The 22,469-nt window shown below is 41.5% G+C and overlaps 1 protein-coding gene across 1 annotated transcript in view; it reads right to left on the reverse strand.

Annotated features, from left to right (window-relative positions):
- Positions 1-1,765: 1,765 nt before the first annotated feature.
- ptchd1 (patched domain containing 1) overlaps positions 1,766-22,469 on the reverse strand; it is a 31,858-nt gene continuing 11,154 nt past the window's right edge. The window contains exons 3-5 of the mRNA XM_034165950.1: positions 16,798-17,512; positions 5,115-5,827; positions 1,766-3,375 (exon numbers count right to left, since the gene is read on the reverse strand). Coding sequence (XP_034021841.1) covers positions 2,275-3,375; positions 5,115-5,827; positions 16,798-17,512 — 2,529 coding nt within the window. The 3' untranslated portion in view covers positions 1,766-2,274. The remainder of the gene's footprint in view (positions 3,376-5,114; positions 5,828-16,797; positions 17,513-22,469) is intronic.

Consider the following 22,469-nt stretch of genomic DNA (forward strand, 5'->3'; position numbering starts at 1 on the left):
CATTGATTACAGACCCTGCAGCGGGTCTGTAATCAACTTTTCTGCAGCGCAGCTTTGCTTTGAACCTTGAACCAATCGAAGCAGTGATTCGCAGATTGAAGCAGTGCTTCAATCATTGCTTCATTGATTAATTTTTTTCTTTCGCTTTCCCCCGCTAAAACCCTAAAGAGCATATGGCTGTGAGTATTATTTACCTTTTTTATGTTAAACCGACCTGTTATGGTCTTCTGAAACAGTTGATAGATGTATTTTATAACTTAAAAACGGGACCGATGCTAACACGTTAGCATGTCTATGGCATTTTCAATGTTAGTTAGCTTTAAGCAGTTGTCGTAAAAGAGTCAAATGTATTATAAATTGTAATATTTTTTAAATGTATTTTTGTTTATATATTAATAATAATAATAATCTAATGATTATATACAACTTTAGAGAAAGAGACAAAAAGAACCTGAATAGAAACACAACAGAAAATATAAAACCAACTAACAATGAACATACATAAATAAATAAATAAATGTTTCCTTTGAACACCTAGTGACTCTTACACCTCCATTTCATCCCTGTCTTATTTAAGTTTAATGACAGTTTGTTTCGGTCAAACCATATTTTCAATGTGTTAACTTCTTCAGTGATTTCCTCCAGAACTATCTGCCAAACTAGAAAACTGCTGCATCCTAGTAAGAGCAGAATACTACTGGAATGAATTTGAATAAGGAAAATTGTTTTGTTTTTTTCTCACCTCAATGGATGCTGCACTCACTGCAGTTTATCGTCTGGAATAGTCACAGATTGCATTTCAGAGCTTCTAGAATTCAAACATTTTCGTGCAGGTGGTGTTGGGGTAATTTTGGGTTTCAGCTTTTTTTTGTTTTTCACCACTTTCATCCCTGAATATGTGAAATCGTGAGTCACCTTTGTGTGGATTAAAGTTATTAACTGGGACTCCTGTCTTGTTGTGAGAAAGAAACGAGAATCGTACCCATCCCTACTCCTGACATTTGATCACATCTAATTTATCTTATGAAAAGCCACTTCACACAGAGTGAAGTTTTCTTGCATCTGGCTGGTGGACTGGTTGCACTCCAACCTGATAAACAGTATGCTTAAGAGTAGTAGTATTGCTAAAATCTTAACAATACCCATCCCTAGTTATAGGATCAGAGAATTTTTTGCACTGAAACTGGTGCAGTGGGCGATACTCACACTTTATCAGTAATTTCTCAGTCATTATTTATACTTTATTTATAAAAACGACATATACAGTTGTACATCTGGAACCAGATTGCCCTTTTTCTTATTTTAAACCATTATGTCTTTAGAAAAAAAAAAGTACAATTACTCATAGGGCTGTTTGGGTTGCAAAGGACAGATCTGTGGCATCCTTTTTTTGTGGGAAAAGAAGGCTGTATCCATCAGCCACATTTCCAAGAACCTCAAAAATTGAAGAACCTAGTCACGCCAGTTACAACATATGTAGTTGTTAAATGCTGCAGCCTTTGAAGGATGTGGGACACAGGACACGGCCAGTAAAAGACAAAAGATTAATGAACTCTCAAGTTTCTTCCGGTTTCAGTCATTATGATGATACTGTTTAAACTGACAGCAGCATCACTATAAGATATGTCGTGATAAATATCAGCATCGACTTTTTTGCTATATCGCCCAGCCCCATTTTATATGCGTAGTTTCATACTTTTTAATTAAATTTGTTCAGCAACTTGTACAACATCTAAATAAATAAATAAACCCTTTACGCCATTCTTTCTTCAGTTTGACCTTTATTCGTCCAGCATTGAAGTAGAAATAAGCTCATACAGATGATTGTGTCGATGCGGCTGTAGCTGTGCAGCTTGATATGGTAAACACATAGCAGGAGCCAAACAGTGTGATCAGGTCTAAAGCAGCTTTCAGAGATGTAAAATTGCAGCATCTACTCTTTGATAGAAAGGTGCCCAGTTCTGACCTCAGCGGATTCTCACCACCTCACTGCCTGTTCGGGAAAATGGCGCATTACTATGCTACTCAACACCGGCGTCAACCAGGTAACCATGGATACGTGACACTGATAGCTGTCTCCCTCACATATTTGTACTCCTTCCAATCATCACCATCAATATTCCTTGCCATCTTTTTCTACCTTTGTTGATTTTTTATTTTTTTTTTGCTCTTCACAGGCGTTCGTCTTCTTCTCTGCAGTATCTACTTACAGTACAGCGAGCCGATTCCCAACTGGCAGTCACCATAGCAACCAAGAGGTCAAAAAAGCAACACTCAGACCGTAGTGATCTGATCGACCACTCGGGTGCTGTCGTTCATCTCCACGCACTCCACTTCTTGTCTCTGCCCCTCGGCTCCCGGCCGGTGTCCTCGGTTCTTGGAGGGAGGCAGGAAGGTGAGCAGGGTGGGCAGGAACGCCAGCATGTGCAGGGCCGAGCAGCCGGCCGTCAGGGTGAGGCAGCGGAAGAGTGTGCATGTGAGGTTGGAGCGTACGGAGCCCACAGGCACTAGGGCAGCACTGTAGCAGAGGAGCGTCTGCAGAGAAGGCACCCCGTGTCTCTCCAGCGCCACTCTCACCCAGCGAGTCCTGCTCTCGCCGCGGCCCGAGGCGAAGCCGCAGAGTAGAGGGGCGCTGCAGTCTGCGGAGTGTCCCAGGGCTGAGATCAGGCACAAGACGGACATGCAGTCCACCTCCACGCCCCACAGGGTCATGAAGCCCAGCACCCCGAATTGGACTGAGAGCAGAGTGAGGCCCAGCCACACGGAGACCAGCGGTTCCACCACCGCCAGTGAGGAAAGGCCCAACAGGAAGAGCACTGCCAGCAGTGAGTGTCTGAGGGGGGAGCTGACCGCTGTGGCATAGCGGTCCAGATACACAAAAGAGGGGTTGAAGATGAGGAAGCGGATGCGCGAGGTCAGCGATAGACGCCGCAGTGTGTCCAGCAGCACTGACATCTCCTCACGCTTATTTTCTGTCGTTTTGGCAACCAGGAAGATTCGGGACGCCGCCACGTCGGGCTCCTCGCCGTCGCCTCGTTCAGCAAATATGATGTCATCGGTGAAGTGGGTGAACTGCGGCTCACGTAGGAAGGACTGCCGCAGAGTGCGGGTGAAGTTTTCCCGGGGCTGGCTGGTGGACTGGTTGCACTCTGACAGGTAGTTCAGATACGATTCCAGCCAGCTGATCCGCTGGAAGCCTTTGGCATATTCCAGCAGGTCGTGCTGCACTGAGGCATTCCAGTAGGGGACACTTTCATAGATGTAGAATCCAATCACAGGAGAGTAGGAGCTGAAGTATCGATGCTGGGCACGGGTGTACAATACTGTGGCTGTGTCCATGGCAACCAGTGCACTGGGGTCCGAACCCTGGGTCAACTGGGGATAACAAAATTACATTGGTTAAAGTTCAAACATAGTCTATGTAATCCTGTCCCCAAAGTCACGCTGGAAGTACTTTTTGAGGAAGATGATTAATTTCAGAATGAACTAGAAGTTGCACCAAACACCTCCACCAAAATCCGTAGGCTTTGGGCCAGACCTCTGAAAGTGCGTGTGTCATGACCACCAAGAGTGGCAAAACACGCTAACTGAACGTTATGGAGTTATGGGCAAAAACAGCAAAAGATGGTGACAAAAAAATAAATTTTTCACTTTATACAGGGGTAAAAATTTGCAGTTGATCTTATTTTGTTACAAAATGATGTCATATTGTTTAACAGGTATCTACGAAGGAACAGGTTGTGCCATCTGTCATGCTTAGTTATCACATCATACAACAGTCCAACGGATGATGACTTTGTTTGACCGTGACTTTGAAGACCAAGCATTCAACACCGTCAAAACTATTCCATTTAGTAACCTTATTAGCGCAACCAATAACTTGTCACTTTTGATCAAAATTAGATTAACTGAAATGTTTGTCCTGTGTACCAAAGTGTGTGACTCTGAAAAAAGTGACTGTGTGACCATCCAGTAGATGGTCAAAATGCACAGAACACTGCCATCTAGTGGATGGGAGTGTGAATAGCAATGAACAATCACACGGTCGCTATTTGTTGCACTGAATCACACTTAAACAGAATGTTTAGTTTTGCAAATGTCTTTTTTATAAATTAAAAAAAATTACATATTTACAAATACACATTTATTTGTAAAAACCAACACACACGTTGTGTGTTGGTTTTTACAAATAAATAAAACAACTAGAGGAGGTGATGGTCTAGTGGTTAAAGGGTTGGGCTTGAGACCAGAGGATCCTCAGTTCAAACCCCAGCCTGACTGGACCTTGGGCAAGGTACTTAATCCCCTGGTTGTTCCCGGTGTGCAGTGAGTACCTTGTATGGCACCCTCACATCAGGGTGAATGTGAGGCATTATTTGTAAAGCTCTTTGAGCGTCTAATGCAGATGGAAAAGCACTATATAAATGCAGTGCATTTACCAACCAGTGATCAGAGGACGCTCATTTTCCCATAATGCCATTTGGCATCTGTTTCTGTTAATGCTCAAACCTTCAGAATTAGCGTATTACTTTAAAACTAAAACATGTGCAATATTTTTACTTTTAAAAATGAGATGACCTTAATTTTGATGAACTGCCCAGAATTAGTTTTGTTTATAAATCAAAACCATAAGTAAAAACTGCTTTGGTCTGATGTCTTCTGCCACAAGTCTGTGCTGTTTCATGTTGAAAGTAAACCTACTTACAGCAGTGGGCAGGGTGCTCAAAGACAGAAGCTCTGACTTGTTGTTTGTGTTGGGTTTGTGATCGCCTTTGCTTTCACTCAGAAGCGTTGGCAGTGCTTAAATACTCAAAACTGATTTGTCAGTAGCTGCCAGTGTATTGGAGTCAATGTTAAAAGTTAGCAGTTAGTTGTAACTTTCGCTACATTTTTCAGCAGATTAGCACCCATCGAAGCTAACTTTCTGGTTAGCTGTGCCCACCAGTGGCACTGAAGTAATTAATTAACTATAAGCTGTTATATGTGTGAATAAATTCAGGGACTAAACTTGTCCCCTCCACTGCTGAAATGTTTTGGACTAATGACTGCTGCTCCGGTAATACTCAAGAACTATAAAATTTAAAAGTGTGCATTGCTTTTTGGGTGCAACTCACCTGTAAGAACCCCATCAGGCCAAAGGAGATGTAAACCAGGTACAGCAGGACCACAAAGGGTTTGACATAAGTGTTAGTGATCCAGTCTCCATAGCAACGCCTCACACATCCCAGCAAAAGGTGAGTGTCCTGAGGGTCCGTGCTGGTCGGCGTGTGTGTATGAGGGTGTACATGTGTGTGGGTGGAGTTGGTCAGGTGGGCGTGGCCATGTGAGGTCTGGCTGTTCGCTGTGTGTGTGTGTGCATGTGTGAAGTGAGGGTCTGTTGTGTGATTGTGATGGTGCGCAACCGCGTGTGGCGGATTGTTGGTTTGTAAATGTGTCTCATCCTGGTAACGTGTGTACATCAGACACCGATACCACGCTGGCTTGGAGTCCAGCCCCTCCGGTTTGGGGACCCGCCTGCAGAAGCAGCCATGTCTGTACCCAGTCTCCAAGTACCCGGTGAAAACCAGGCAGGAGCTATAGAAGGAGAGCATGTAAACGTAGCTGATGGTGACGCCCAGGGCGGCGGTGCGGCAGAAGAGTCGGACCGCCTCCATGTTGGTGAGCGGCGATGCAGCCAGTCCCATGGTCATGAGGTGGATCATCGTGGAACCAGAGAAACGCAGCATCACATCCTCAAAGACACTGGCCATGCGGTCCTTCACATGCTGGTCCTCCCGGGTCCGCCTCCAGGATGACAACATCTCAAAGGAGCCGAAGAGCCCGTGACCTGATGGAACACAGCAGCGTAAAGTGAAAGCGTTAGATCGCATTTCATCGTGACAAAACCATAAACTATAATTTGGTTTTAGAAAAAAGTTCTGTTTTTAGAACGTGTTCCTTGTGTAGCTGTACATGAACTGGCCACCAGGGGGCACACATGGTGGTCAGTATTGCTTTTTAAGACTCTGTTGGTCAGTCTGTTGGTTTGTTCCCCTTAAATTTGGAGTATTTTTCATCATATTTGAAATATGGTGAAAGCACGCAGAGTGGCCGTGTCTATAGGTCTATGTTTTTGGAGTGGTTCCAATGGTATTTACCATTGATAAGTGGGTCAAACTTCACAATTTTAGCAAAAAAATAAATGAAAGCCCACCTGGTGGCAAAAACCGGAAGTACAGCTTTCTGTTATTGTTGTGACCTATGCTTCAAGATGGCGCCGTCTGGTGGAAAAACACCGGAACTACAGCTTTGCTCTCTCAGAGGCTTGTACCCTCCTACATTGATATGAAATCTTGATTTTTATCCCACAATATGATGAGCTGCTCACCATCATGAAGACCAAAAAAAGAACAAAAAGACCTTTCGACAAGACTTGTCATTGTACCACTGACTTTTCATTTTTGTGGTTGTTTTTTTTAGAATTTTGAAAATTAAAAATTTTGTTAAAATATTCTGTGCGATTAACAGAGCATGATGAAAGGATGAAAGAAGCCAGTTAGTGAAAAAGTGAGTGAGTGGGTCCGCAACATTTTTGCAAGTAACTCTGCTAAAACATTTGCTTATTTAGCTCTGCAATTTTAAAATTCTAAATGGAAGGATCGGTGGGCAAATGTTAACATCTTTTAATATGCAAAATAAAAATAAATACAGATGGCACCATCAACTTGCTAATAGCAGGTTGCTGGTGGCCACTAGAGGCCACTAGCTGGTTACATTTGCACTAAATGTAAGCAATATTTTCAGAATGGTGACAAAAAAACAGTGGTGAGATGACGGCATGTCCACTAAGTGATGGAATGTGACTGTTGGGTTTCGTGTGCTCACGGTAACGGTCATTCTAGAGAGGTTATCTCGTGAGAACTGTCATTGCAATGGTCCTGGCAATGGAAGGCTATGTTCCTCTAAATATTGCCAGTTAACCGTTGTTGTTTTTTTCATGCAGTATTGCTGTAATTTCATCTCTTTTTGTCATGTGGGTCTACGTTCATGTGTGGGTTTTGAATTTTGTTTGTATTCATGTTTGTGTTTTTTCTTTGCTTGGTGTTCAGGTTTTGTTTTGCTTTGTGTTTTCCTTACTGCACGCTCTTGTCTTGTGTCTCAGGTTGAGTCTCGGTGTGTCTTGTCTCTTCTATTTGCCACACCTCCTTCCTGATTGTTCTCACGCACCTGCATGGGTGCTGGTGAGAAAAAGTTTTTTGACTGAACATTTTTTGGCTGTGGACAGTTTGTGCGATGAAGCTGCACAATACGAGTGCGGCAGGAGCAAAGTGTACTAGGGGGGTCCAGGGCCAAAAAATGGTGCATTCTGGACACAATTCTTAATTAGAAAAATCACTTTTTCTCAGGTATGAAGCCCTCTGAAACAATGAAAACTCACTTCAAACTCTAAAGTAAAAACATATGATTGATTATGGGGGGTCTGGGGGATCTCCCCCAGAATTTTTTTAAAAGAGCAAGTCAAATTTTGTATATTCCAGTGAATTTTAATGGGTATGAAGCCCTCTGAAACAAAGAAAACTCACTTCAAACTGTCAAGTAAAAATTCTTTGTCTTCTGTAGTATTTTGATCTGTTCTAATCCGGTAAATGCGCCAAAAGGGTGCTGTGTCGCTGTACAGTCAATAAAATACAAAATTAGGGCCTAAAGCAACTGACAAAGTTGTTCTGCTGTGCACAAAGTAACACTGTCACCAGTTTTGAAAACGCATGCGCACTGAGAAACTCAAAACTGGCGTATTCACATTTAATCGGTAAAATGCTCTCACTCCTAAAACAAACTGGGGCTGCAACTAACAATTATTTTAGTAATTGATTATTTTTTCGATTAATCTTTTTTTTTTGTTTGTTTGTTTTTTACGTACATGTGAGTTTTACCATTATTTCTTTAAGTGAGTTATTATTAAAAGGCCTTTATCACGCAACATCAACATTTGAGCTTGTAACAAAGTTATGATGTTATATTCTCGTCAAAAACATACCTGGAGTAGTGTTTTGTTTTATTTTGCACATACATACATCACCGACACACCACAAAGAGATTTCCATCAGGTTTAACCCGATTATGAGCATTTTTAGATGCCTACAGCAACTATCTCAACCACTAACAACATATTACAGCAAGAGTCCGCAAAAGTGTTTTAAAGGCCTGAATAAAGTGTAATATGTGATCTTTAAGAAGATATTTTCATGGAAAAAAGACACAAATGTGCAGTTTACTGCATTTTATTTTTTCTTGTGTAAAAACACAGCTTAAATGTGGTTTGACCAAAACAAATTGTCATTAAACTTAAATAAAACAGGGATGAAGTGGAGGTTTAAGAGTCACTAGGTGTTCACAGGAAACAATTATTTATTTCTATATTTATGTTCATTGTTTTTATCTTTTCTGTTGTGTTTTGTTTTATCAGGGTCTTTTTGTCTGTTTCTCTAAAATTGTATTGCAGCATTATTAGTTATTACTTTTGTTGTTGCTATTATTATTAACAATATGTAAATAAAATAAATAAAAAATATTACAATTCATAATACAGTTCACGCTTTTACAACAACAAACGCTGAGCCATTACAGAAAACATATGCAGACAAACTGTGCTGAGATGCGAACAGCTTAATGCTAACTTTAACACTGAAAACGCCATAGACAAGCTAATGCGTTAGCATCAGTCTCGTTTTTAAGTTATAAAATACATCCATCAACTGTTTCAGAAGACCATAACAGGTCGGTTTAACATAAAAAAAAGTAAATATTACTCACAGACATATTTTCTTTAGGGTTTTAGTGGGGCAAAATTAAAATAAAGCGAAATAAAACAACGAACCATCGAAGCAGCGAGTCGGATCAAGGAGGGGAGGGTCCGGCGTGCTTCAAACATTCGTGAGCTGCAGCTTAGCATGGCGGACGAAGAGCTAATTCAGCCAGCACCATCTTTGCTGAAGGCAAATGTTTGGGCGCATTTTGGATTTTATTATTTGCTGCGTAAGAAGGAGCTTGACATGACATTGCAGTGTGCATAGCCAACTCTAAACGAGCAAAGCAGATGAGTAAATTTACATCTAGAATCACATGATTAACCTTGTAAAGCTGCATTTTCTTAACATAAACATTTTTTAAGTAATATAACTGTTTCTCAGAGCTCTTTGAATCGAAAATCGATTCTGAATCGAATCGTCACCCCAAGAATCGGAATGGAATTGAATCGTGTGTTGTTGTAAGATTCACATCCCTATTAATAACACATAAACAAACTGGATGGGGAATCACTGCAGTTCCTTCCTTCCTTCCTTCCTCACTTAATCCAAAACACAAGCATGATTTCACCATAACTGCTCCCAGAAACAAAAACAAAAACCTTCTGGACTCCATAAATGTCAAAACAATTAACATCAAATCAGATCTAAGTGATCACTCCAAGCAGGTGGCTTTTGTTTTTGTTTGTTAGTTTTTTGGGTGGGGGGGTTGTTGCGTTTTTTGGACTTCTTGGTTGCACCTTCATGTATTTTGGGAAATGCAGATTACGCAAACACTCGTCTGACTGTGCAGTCTTGCAAAGTGGCTGTCTGCACGCTGTCACACCTCCGATGCTGTGTCAGCTGGAAACGGAAATGCAGTTTTCCTGTGATGGGAAAGTGAAGCACTGCAGCAGATACAGTGGGAGTAATTACAAAATCTGCTTCTCCCGAATTATACGATTACATCTGTCTGATTCAGTCAGCACACAACTAAAGTCACAGCATCATATGTAGATTTTATCTGCATACAATATCTGTAGAGTCATGTGTCTGGTTTATGTGGACGCACATACGTGTCCATGTGGGCATGCATGTGCAGCAGATGGTTTTCACCACCGTGGTTGCCATGGCAGCCGTGAGTCACCAGTGACGTGCCGCCCGACCGTCATTTCTATGATGACCAAAACACATCGACACACCGGAGGCCTTGGCAGAGGTGTGACCACACTTCAGGCACGGGCGACGCCCTGTCAGTGCGTTAGTGTTTCTCTGATGTCAGAGAGGGAAAGTTGAGAGGGACATTCAAAGAGGTGCAGGTCAATGCTGCAGAGAGATGACGTGAGAAAAAAAAATCAATGTTAACTACGACTGAAAGACACAAAGAGACATGGGTTCAGACACAGCAGCGTGAGGATGGCGAGGAGGGTTCAGACACGGCGGTGTGAGGACAGTGAGGAAGCGGAATCTGGATTCCTGTCATGTCATAAAGCTGTTTATGAGATGACTGTTTACAGAGATGATGTCTGTTTTGTTAGTTTATGTTTAATATGAATGAAAATTAATAATATTCAGACATCTGAACATGTAGGATGTTAAAATTTTATGAATTTCACACATTTTATAGCTTAGGATTAAGAAGAGGACTGTTACAAACTTTAAGAGCAAAATATCCACTTTTTATGCAAATGATTAAAACTCATCTTTTATCTTGATTGCTGATCTGTGATCCTGATCTTTGATCTTGACTGATGACCTGACATCCTGATCTTTGACCTTCACTGCTGATAAATCAAATTTATTTATATAGCGCCAAATCACAACAAACAGTTGCCCCAAGGCGCTTATAAATGATCATCATCTTTGATCTTCTTTGCTGACCTAACATGCTGATGTTTTTTCTTGATTACTGATATGGCATTCTGAACTTTGATCTTGAGTACTGACCTGTGATCCGGTTTCTCATCCTTGATTTTGATCTTTGATCCTGCTCTCAAAGCTTTTATCCTAATCATGTTGCTTGTGATCTTTGGTCCTGGTTACCTTGTTGGTCTTGCTTTGATCCAAACTGTAACTGGTTAACCTAAGAGTAACTGACAATACCTACATAACTTTAACTGAGTAACTTAAAAGACTTCTTTGGTCCTCATCAAGGGGCAGACCATGCCTTTGATCTTTGGTCCTCATCACCTTGTCCATCTTGGTTTGATCCTATAATCAACATTAAAGAAACCAGGGTCAAAGATGAAAGCCAAGATCCACACTTTCATCAGGATCAAAAGGACTATGGTCAGTTACTCAGTTCAAGTTACCTCATAGTTAGTCCAAGTCATCCAAGTTATCAACATCCAGTTATTTATTCAATAACCATCAACCAAGAACTTACTTGACTAAGACAGAGTTACGTCGTTACGCCCACACAGGGCAGCACATATGAGGGTATGGTTTTGTGCATCTCACCGTGAATAAAATAACTGGCAGAGTTTGATCCTCTATGGATCAAACAGGGTGGAACAACTGATGGTCAGCAATTTGTTGTGGAGAATAAAAGGTCAAGGTCACAGACCAAGGTCAAAGATTTGGCTCAATGCTTCTACACAGAAACCACACAGAATGGCTTCTTTTCAGAACTGGTTAAAGATGCACCTGTAGTTGCTATTAAAAAGTAATATCATGAGACCTTTGACCCTGGGTGACTTTGAAGGTCCTAACTGTTCGCCCATGGATGCCTTCGATTATAAACAAGCTCCGCGCTTCCGTCCACATCTCCACCAAAAAAAAAACTGTTCTTTGGCTGAAATCCATTTCTGTCCTTTTCAGACATTCTGCTCCTAACCAGCTATAAAACGAACTACCAGACAAACAAACAGCTGTGGTGGAACTAATAATCAAAAGATTAATAAAAGATTCATCAAAAACAAAAATATTTACCTGCAGCTTCAGTTGCCACATGAATTTTTTTTCTGCAGACTTTTTAGGAAGCCCCGTGTTGTACGATCTGGTCTGCAAGAAGAAATATCGACTGTGTGATCACTATTTTAGATTCTGAAAACGTTAATGATAAAAATGTTCCTGTCTCCTGTTTTCGGTGTCTGAACTGTGCAGCCGCTCTCTGTCCAAGCCTCTCGTCTGCTTACCGACTCTCCTTCCTCTTCTGCAGCTTAACTTCATTTTCTGTTAAGTGAATTTCAGCCCACATTTACGTGCAATATTTCAGGGAACGTCTTCTTTCTTTTTCCCTGCATCTCCCGTCGTGTCCGATGTGCTTATTTTCTGCCTTTCCTGCATCACCGCACAGACTCCATGTTTGTGCAGTGATGCAGACAAAATGTTTCCACACCTTCACGTACACACATGCTCCGTCTTTTGAGGAAAAAAAAAATTCTATTTGACATTCTGCACATCATCTCTCCCAATAAATTAGCTAAATATAAAGGCAGCTAAAGAAGTGCGTGCTCCATAACGGGCAAATCCACATTAATATCATCCAACGACAAAATGTTCTGACAGAGTGGGAAAAAAAAGTCAAAGTTCTGATGTCAAAAAGGATAGAATACTAAAGGCCTGGCCCAGACACGGGAAGGACTGATTGTCCTGGAGCACTGGCATGGTCCAGAGTGTGCCCTGATACCTGACCTTGGTGATAGCCCTGAGATGAAGGTGGTGGAGTTGGATAGTGTGCATTCAAGGTATCAGGACTATCAACACAAAACCTATTGTGCCTGTTGAAGAATCACGTCCTATGTAGGCCTACAAAGACATCAAGTGGATAACAGTCTATGACTACACCTTGACTGGACACCAGTCCATTACAGGTTACTTCATCAGCAATGCCAGTACCCATTTCTCAGGGCTCCCTTGAAAAAGAGGTTTGTAATCTCAGTGGGACTTCCCTGGTAAAATAAAGGTTAAATGAAAAAGTACCCATTTACAGGGTACCGAATGGGAGGATGGAGATCAAGCAGGTAAAGTGTCCAAGAACAAGACACTTCTCTTGACTTTTATTAGATTTATACCGGTTGGGGATTGCTAAGGGTCGAGATGTCGACATTATTTACTTCATGTTCATGTTCTCTCTATATAATATTAATGATCATTGGGGCCTCCAAGACCTGGGTACGCAATTTCGTTCTTTCATTTTTTTCATGGTTGGAATGACAATAAAGAATCGTTGAACCTCCTTGAACCTTGACACAGACAGGTGGCAGATCAGGAATCAAAACCTTTTATCCCACTGAGCCACCTGCTCTACCCTGTTAAAGAAGTTAAACCATTTTATAATGTAGAGCTTGACCACCACAAAATAAATGTATCAGGACTTATCCTGACCACTAGAATATCAAGTCACAATTTATTTAGTTAAAATCCATCCTTTACTTTCTGAAGAGACTTGTACAAAGACAGGATGGAACGTAACTTTCATCCACGTTGGTGAAACAGTGGAATATGTCGTCTTGGTTTCTAAAACAGACCTGAAGTTAGTGGCAAAGTGGTAAACTGTATTTAAAGTATTTTATAACACTGTAATAAACACCATAAACTGCACATTAAATAACTGGACAGAAACTGACAGAAACTTAACTCCTCTGCACACGACGCATGTCTCCCTCCCTCCATCCCTATTACTCCCCCCCCCGTGTCTCTCCACTCCCCTCACCCTGGCTTCCTCCCTGCCACCTCGAAGGCAGCGCAGTTTTTACTGCTACAGCCTTCAACTCCCCAAGCTGGGCGGTGCGGGCCCCTCCTGCTGCAGCCTTCACCCACTTTACCTCAATTCGGATGATGGACTGCTTCAATTTTAGTGCACATAAACAATGTCAAATGTATAGGTGTTGTCTTTAATTCTGACGTGTGCCATTATTACGGTAAACAAGTAATAATTGTGGAGAAATTGCTGTATCTTGTCTGAGGTAATTGGAGTGTAAACGTAATCTCATTGTTGTTGCACTCAGGTAATGACAATGACAATACATCACATCTCATCTCATCATCTTCAAAATTTTGGTTCGAATGCGGGGTTTAATCTGGAATTAATAAAACAAAACAAAGAAATAAAGATTGATCTGGTGCATCAAAGTCCACCCAATGTAAGAGTGTTTGTTCTCATTATATGTTCTTTTAATTTGGTGAGTTATAAGATGACAGCATTAATTGTTTATGAGTTATTGTCTATAAAAGCGGGCTGGTACGGACTAACTCACTCACTCACCCACTCAACTACATTTTTGCTGTCAAAACCATGACATTGCTCCAAGTGCAGGGAGGACAGAGAGAGAGAGAGAAAGAGAGAGAGAATGTCGGCATTTATTCCAGATTCCAGTCTAAGACCTTTATAGTGCATCTGAAGTTTTGGTTAAATTTACACTTGACAGCTTTTTTACTCCCAGTCAGAATGTGTATTTCCGGCACCACCATCACCTGTCAGCACACAGGGAGTGTATGCCCCAACAACCATCAATCATTTCCAGAAGGCGTCTCCTTTGAACGTCAGCCCCAAACTAGTATGTGTAAAATTCAATCAATCAATCAATCAATCAATTTTATTTATATAGCGCCAAATCACAACAAACAGTTGCCCCAAGGCGTTTTATATTGTAAGGCAAGGCCATACAATAATTACGTAAAAACCCCAATGGTCAAAACGACCCCCTGTGAGCAAGCACTTGGCGTTCAGTACAGGTACTGAGGAAGAAGACGAAAAGAAAAGGACACTGTGTGTGTGTGTGTGTGGACTCCCACAGAGGACCGATCACTCAGGACTGCATTTTACCAAAATAAAAACACACCGAGGACCCACAGTCCCCGAAACTGAAGTTAAGGCTCAAATAAATTCCATTAATTACTCCACTCTTGTGGACCAACCTCATCTAAAAATACATTTTGTCCACCAGACTTGGATATTTGCAATTAAAGGCCTTAAATCCAAAGTTCACACCACCCCTGATTCAAGAGTATCCACACTGCCTTTTTAATGACTAAAATTATGTCTGGATGACAGTTGTACTTGTTGACAGTCTGATTTGAGTGTGTTGACCTCTTTGATCTCTTTGATCAATAACTATTGGACAAATAACAATGCAGCAAACCAGTCTGTCAAAAAGCACCAGCTGTTAAATTACTGTTAAGATGTTTTAATTCAGATTTCCGTATGTCATAGCTTTGTATTGTATTTATATATGTACTCAAAAGTACTAGCAAACACTTTTTTACCTAGTGAATGTTAATTTAAAGGGAAAAATGAAGATGTTGAACCAGTATCATAATTAAGAAGAGTGTTCTGAGAGCACAATATCCCCCACTGGCAAATGCTGCTTTGGTACATTCTGATAACACTGGATTTTCGAATGCAGATGCCTACTCATGAAAGTGTTTCTAGGTTTATTAATCAAGGGCCATAACGCTGTCAAAATGTGTCAATCTTGTACAATATGATAATATGCATATTACCAACCTATAACAAGGAATTGTGCCAAGTTTCAAGTAAGTTTCCCAAAGTTCCAACTAAAAATGTGAGAGGAGTTGATTTCAGAATGCAGGCAACCGCTCATGAAACTGACAGAGTCCAGATTTGTTAATCAAGGGCCATAACTCTGGTTAAATGGGCCAAACTCAAATGATGTGATAATATGTGTACTACCAACCTATAACAAGGATTTGAGCCAAGTTTCACAAAATTCCTACTAAAAATGTGAGAGGAGTTGATTTCAGAATGCAGGTACCCACTCGTGAAACTGACGGAGTCTAGATTTGTTAATCAAGGGCCATAATAACTCTGGATAAATGGGCCAACTCAAACGATGTGATAATATGCGTGCTGCCAACCTATAACAAGGACTTGGGCCAAGTTTCACAAAATTCCTACTAAAAATGTGAAAGGAGTTTATTTCAGAATGCAGGCAACCGCTCATGAAACTGACGGAGTATAGATTTGTTAATAAAGGGCCATAACTCTGGTTAAATGGGCCAACTTAAACGATGTGATAATATGCATCTTACCAACCTATAACAAGGAATTGTGCCAAGTTTCAAGTAAGTTTCCCAAAGTTCCTACTAAAAATGTGAGAGGAGTTGATTTCAGAATGCAGGCAACCGCTCATGAAACTGACAGAGTCCAGATTTGTTAATCAAGGGCCATAACTCTGGTTAAATGGGCCCAACTCAAACGATGTGACAATATGTGTACTACCAACCTATAACAAGGATTTGGGCCAAGTTTCACAAAATTCCTACTAAAAATGTGAGAGGAGTTGATTTCAGAATGCAGGTACCCACTCATGAAACTGACAGAGTCTATATTTGTTAATAAAGGGCCATAACTCTGGTTAAATGGGCCCAAATCAAACGATGTGATAATATGCGTATTACCAACCTATAAAAAGGACTTGCACCAAGTTTCACAAAATTCCTACTAAAAATGTGACAGGAGTTGATTTCAGAATGCAGGTACCCACTCGTGAAACTGACGGAGTCTAGATTTGTTAATCAAGGGCCATAATAACTCTGGTTAAATGGGCCAACTCAAACGATGTGATAATATGCGTGCTGCCAACCTATAACAAGGACTTGTACCAAGTTTCACATAATTCTGACTAAAAATGTGAGAGGAGTTGATTTCAGAACACTTATACCCTTTTTGGGACGGACAGACAGACAGACATAAATTGCCAAAACATAATACCCCCCTTCAGGTCTTCAGCCAGTGGGGGATAAAAAAAGTACAAACTACACACATCCCTACAACCAAAGGACAGTATTAATACTCCATAATCTAGATCTAAATTCAGATCTTTGATTACTCATTACTTACAGGATCAAAGCAATCAACTGTCAAGTTCAAGTTCATCAGAGTCAAAGATCAAAGGCAATGTTCACACCTGAAGTGGATGTGCACCACAACCTAATGGGTTCTTCAATGACTCAAGACCTACTACTCTATCAAACGTCACTAAAATGGGCTCATGCTCTTTGAGATATCCTGCTCACACACAGACAAACGACACTGAACTGTGGTACATATTCCAGATAAACTTACCCAGCATGACAAAGGGAATGCCCAGGTACGTGGAGTTATACGTGGCGCCCGTCAGGTTGAGAATCCCAGCAGAGGTGAGGCCCGACAGCGTGACTGACAGCAGAGCCAGCAGGCCCAACCAAGGCTTGGACCGTACACAGTCTTTCATGGAGCAGCACAGGATGGCCAGCAAGCCACATGCTCCTAAGCTAGCCAGCAGGGGGCGACGTGCCAGCACAGAGGAGAACTGAAAGTCTGTCCTCAGAGAAGAAGAAGTGGATGGGTACAGTCCCAGCTTTGGGTGCAATGCTGCAAAATGCTTTAACTCAGCACAAAAGGCTTTCTCCCACTGACTGGCAACCCGGTCCATCAGGCCGCCCCGGGCCTGGAGGTAGTAAGTGAGCTGCACCGCCCTGGCAGAACGCACACCTTCGCCCCGAGTTCCCGTCCCGGGACCACGCACTGCGCTGCCAGGGCCCCAGCCCTGCACCCCACCCAGCTGGTGACCAATGTACGCTTGCCGTCCACCTGAGAGTTGCGTGATGGGGTAATGAAGAACTGGAACAGAGCGGTTGGAGGTGCGAGCAGACTGGATATCTTCCATGGCACGGATGATGTCATCAATGATGCAGACATTCTTATCATCGGGGAGGCAGATGTAGGAGAAGGAATAGTTGAAGGTGTTGACGCCCGTGGCGGGGACCGTTACCTGCATCTGGTAGATTTGCCTGTGGAGCTACAGGCAGACACAAGAGGGCAGTGTTCAGTCTTCAGTTAGCTTATTGGTGCTCCAATATAGCTACACATTATGAAAATAGTTGCTGCTCATTTGCATAAAGTTGCTTATGCACAGTCAGTATTTTATATCACATTGTCCACTTACACAGCAGCAGAACCCACATCTGGCCATATTTTAACTTATCACCAAACATGAGCTCCCATTATAATTCAGTTACTGGAGATTTACCCAAACGTACAGCACATATATGTTAAGAGACAAAATCCTTTGCACGGGGTTGTGTGGAGGTATGACCGTGCTATTTCAGTTTTCGTACTTATCTCTGTTAAACAACCAGAAAATTATACTTTATTTCTCTGATTTGGTAAATTTGTGTGGGGAGGTCTCTCTCTCTCTCTCTCTCTCTCTCTCTCTCTCTCTCTCTCTCTCTCTCTCTCATGGACCCCATTCACTCTGTACCTCGCCTGACTGCCTCCCACACTTTCTTTTTCTTTTGGAGTTGAATTCATAAGAAATTCTTTCCCCTGGGTTTGTGTGAGGGGAAAGAATAAGAAGAAGTCTCACACAGCTAGAGCAGGTTGTTGAGTTGATACGGAGATGGCTTGCCAATATGTAGACCTGGGTTCGGATCTCACTCCTGCTATCTGTCTGTGTCCTTGAACATCTACAATGACTCAATCCACCCTGCTGTAAATGGGTACCAGCCTCAGCTGGGGAAGCAACCTGGTTTGAACTGGTGTTCTGCACAGAGGGAGTCCTAGACTCTCATCCACGTGACACTACAGAATTCGGAGATGAGCGCCAGCACCAGAATCTGTAGCATGAAGTGGATGAGAGTCTACAACTTCCCCAGATAGGATGCCACTCTGAAGTAGGTTACTTCCCCAAACCACTTACAGCTGGGTGGAACGAAGAAATGCAGACAACAGAGATGGGTAGTATGACTGACAACTGAACCCAGGTCTTCATACTGGAAGCCCAACCATGTTATTTAAGTTGTAGGACATAACTGCTGTGAAACAATCAGAAAGTAAGGGTTTACATCCCTCATTTAGTGCATATTTGTATGGAAATAATTTGCCATCCTTGCTGACAACCACACCAGTTCCTAATCCACCATCGATCTAGCAGCTATCCACCATTCAGCAGATGGCAGTGTCCAGCAAGTGGCAGCCAACATTATGGCATGTTAAAATGGCAAAACAAAGTTAAAACCTGAATGATAAACTCTACAAATCATTTCAATCAGTTTGATCATCTTTGAAACTATTAACTTGCGCTAAATGTGAAGATTTATGAACTGACATTTGTGACCTCTGTTGGTCCTGTTACCTTAATATTTCAAGCAGCTGATTTAGATCTGTGAAGCATTCATAAGAATATTTCATTTATAGAATATTTTCATACACAGTGCTATGCATGTGCACAAATGCGCCCTTTAAGTGCTGTAGTGCACGTTTGCAAGCAACCATCTGAAGTTCACACACACCACCATCTCCCCATATTTTTTTCCTCATATACCATTCTCACTCCGACTGCTGCTAGAACGCGCCAGTTGCATTTCAAGCACATGACCGGAGCTCCATGAATCGCGACACTAGATCGTACGCAACTGCATATTCAGTGTGTAGGGTTGGTGGGTGAGTTTTGTGTCAATCATGTTCAGTTCTGAGCATGCACAACTTTGTACAAGTGTAGCTTATTACCAAAAGAGTTTGTTTGCGGTCTGCTGGTGTCTGAGCTACTGAAATGAATGGGACAAACATACACCTGGTAGTGAAGCACTGCAGTAGCGCTGATTCTCCTGGTGTAAGGGTGGCGCTGTTTCACACACGGTGTTATATCCACGGCAGAATAATGACCACATTTCTATGCTTCAGGAAGACAAAGAGAAGTCGCCTCTGGCTCAGAAATGAACTAAATTGGTTTGTTTCTGAACTTAAAGTCCATTCTGGTAATATGTGTTCTTTGGTAATGTTTGGCTGCTCCCCTGTGTTATTAAAAAAGTAACTGCAGTTTCGTTAATAGGTTTTCAAGCGCAATTATCTTCACAGCAGTGGTGCGTTATCTGCGGCGCGGCTTGAAAGAAGTCACTAAGCTTTCGTGTCCGACCCATTTCCCTCTTATTTTGAGCAATAATAATATTCTGTGGGTTTGTTCAAAGATGTGTTGGGAAATGCAGTAATCCAGACAGTGGTGTTCAGACATGTTCTTGAGAAAAGAAACTGACACGTCAGGTACATACAGGATATAATGCAATAAAATGGTTTCAGTAGAACCCAAGTTGATTTTGTGCACACACCCTGGTAACCGGTCTCTCACTCACTGCCTTTTTTGGAGGAAATGACACAGAGTCCAAAATTCGCTTGTCTAACTATGTTAGTCCTCTATGGACTGTCGCTTTTTCCTGGGAATGCAAAGTGGGTCACGATAACGACATCCGACAAAAACACACACATAAATATGCATCTGCAAAGACATACAAATTCACACAGCCTCCACAGTCAAATATCACAACCCACTCTAGACCACAAAATAGAACTGTGACCTTCTTAAAAAATCCCTTTGGCTTGTCCCTTGTTTAACTCGGGGTCACCACAGAGGATCGGAGGTGGATCTGCATGTTGATTTGGTGCATGTTTTAAGCCTGATGCCCTTCCTGACCCAACAAAACAAGAGCAATCCAAGATTTCTGACGTCCGCCAAGGGTTGACGAGGACTCAAAATAAAACATATGTGATTCACATCGTGACCCGGATTTTACCTGGATCCGGATTCCACAACACAAAGCTATAATTGCATACTGAACCAGAATGGTCCAACTGATCAAGATGTTGCAATCTGATATTTAATTCACAAGCTGAAACAAAATAGTGTCTTCCTAATCTTGGGTTTACATCGTGATGTCGTATGTTTCTGCTGCAGAACCTGCATACTGATCCGGATCACTCCCAACATCCAACACTAACAGGGACTTCCTTTCTACAACAGCCACATGTGATGTAAATTTTGCTAAAGTTAGCAATTTTATGTTTGAACGTTTGTCTTCCTTGTCTTCCTGATCTTGATATCGCATCAGTTTGATTTTGCATGGTGTTTCAGAATCTTTCTGATCCCAAATCTGGATCCAGATCACCTCCAAAATTCAGTGGAGTTTTCCATGGCCTAATATCTGTCTGTAGTGCAAATTTGGTTTAAATCTGTGAAGTAGTTTTGACGTAATCCTTAAAAGTCTACAAAGTGAAATCCTGATCCAGAATCCAGATCCAGATCACCTCCAAAATGTAATGGAGTCTTCCATGGCCTAATGCCAATGTGTGGTGAAACTTTGGTGAAAATCTGTTAAGTAGGTTTGACATAATCCTTAAAAGCCTATATATGATTCGTAAAGTGAAATTTTTATCCAGAATATGGATCCGGATCACCTCCCAAATTTAATGGAGTCTTCTACAGTAGTGTTCAGAATAATAGTAGTGCTATGTGACTAAAAAGATTAATCCAGGTTTTGAGTATATTTCTTATTGTTACATGGGAAACAAGGTACCAGTAGATTCAGTAGATTCTCACAAATCCAACAAGACCAAGCATTCATGATATGCACACTCTTAAGGCTATGAAATTGGGCTATTAGTAAAAAAAAGTCAAAAAGGGGGTGTTCACAATAATAGTAGCATCTGCTGTTGATGCTACAAACTCAAAACTATTATGTTCAAACTGCTTTTTTAGCAATCCTGTGGATCACTAAATTAGTATTTAGTTGTATAACCACAGTTTTTCATGATTTCTTCACATCTGCGAGGCATTAATGTTGTTGGATTGGAACCAAGACTTTGCTCGATTACTAGTGTGCTTGGGGTCATTGTCTTGTTGAAACACCCATTTCAAGGGCATGTCCTCTTCAGCATAAGGCAACATGACCTCTTCAAGTATTCTGACATATCCAAACTGATCCATGATACCTGGTATGCAATATATAGGCCCAACACCATAGTAGGAGAAACATGCCCATATCATGATGCTTGCACCACCATGCTTCACTGTCTTCACTGTGAACTGTGGCTTGAATTCAGAGTTTGGGGGTCATCTCACAAACTGTCTGCAGCCCTTGGACCCAAAAAGAACTATTTTACTCTCATCAGTCCACAAAATATTCCTCCATTTCTCTTTAGGCCAGTTAATGTGTTCTTTGGCAAATTGTAACCTCTTCTGCACATGTCTTTTATTTAACAGAGGGACTTTGCGGGGGATTCTTGCAAATAAATTAAGCTTCACACAGGCGTCTTCTAACTGTCACAGCACTTACAGGTAACTCCAGACTGTCTTTGATCATCCTGGAGCTGATCACTGGGTGAGCCTTTGCCATTCTGGTTATTCTTCTATCCATTTTGATGGTTGTTTTCTGTTTTCTTCCATGCGTCTCTGGTTTTTTGGTCCATTTTAAAGCATTGGAGATCATTGTAGATGAACAGCCTATAATTTTTTGCACCTGCGTATAAGTTTTCCCCTCTCCAATCAACTTTTTAATCAAACTACACTGTTCTTCTGAACAATGTCTTGAATGTCCCATTTTCCTCAGGCTTTCAAAGAGAAAAGCATGTTCAACAGGTGCTGGCTTCATCCTTAAATAGGGGACACCTGATTCACACCTGTTTGTTCCACAAAATTGACGAACTCACTGACTGAATGCCACACTACTATTATTGTGAACACCCCCTTTTCTACTTTTTTTTTTTACTAACAGCCCAATTTCATAGCCTTAAGAGTGTGCATATCATGAATGCTTGGTCTTGTTGGATTTGTGAGAATCTACTGAATCTACTGGTACCTTGTTTCCCATGTAACAATAAGAAATATACTCAAAACCTGGATTAATCTTTTTAGTCACATAGCACTACTATTATTCTGAACACTACTGTATCTGTGGTGACAATTTTGTCAAAATCCGTGCAGTAGT

Source organism: Thalassophryne amazonica, chromosome 1 (assembly GCF_902500255.1).
Source record: "Thalassophryne amazonica chromosome 1, fThaAma1.1, whole genome shotgun sequence".
Classification (NCBI taxonomy): domain Eukaryota; kingdom Metazoa; phylum Chordata; class Actinopteri; order Batrachoidiformes; family Batrachoididae; genus Thalassophryne; species Thalassophryne amazonica.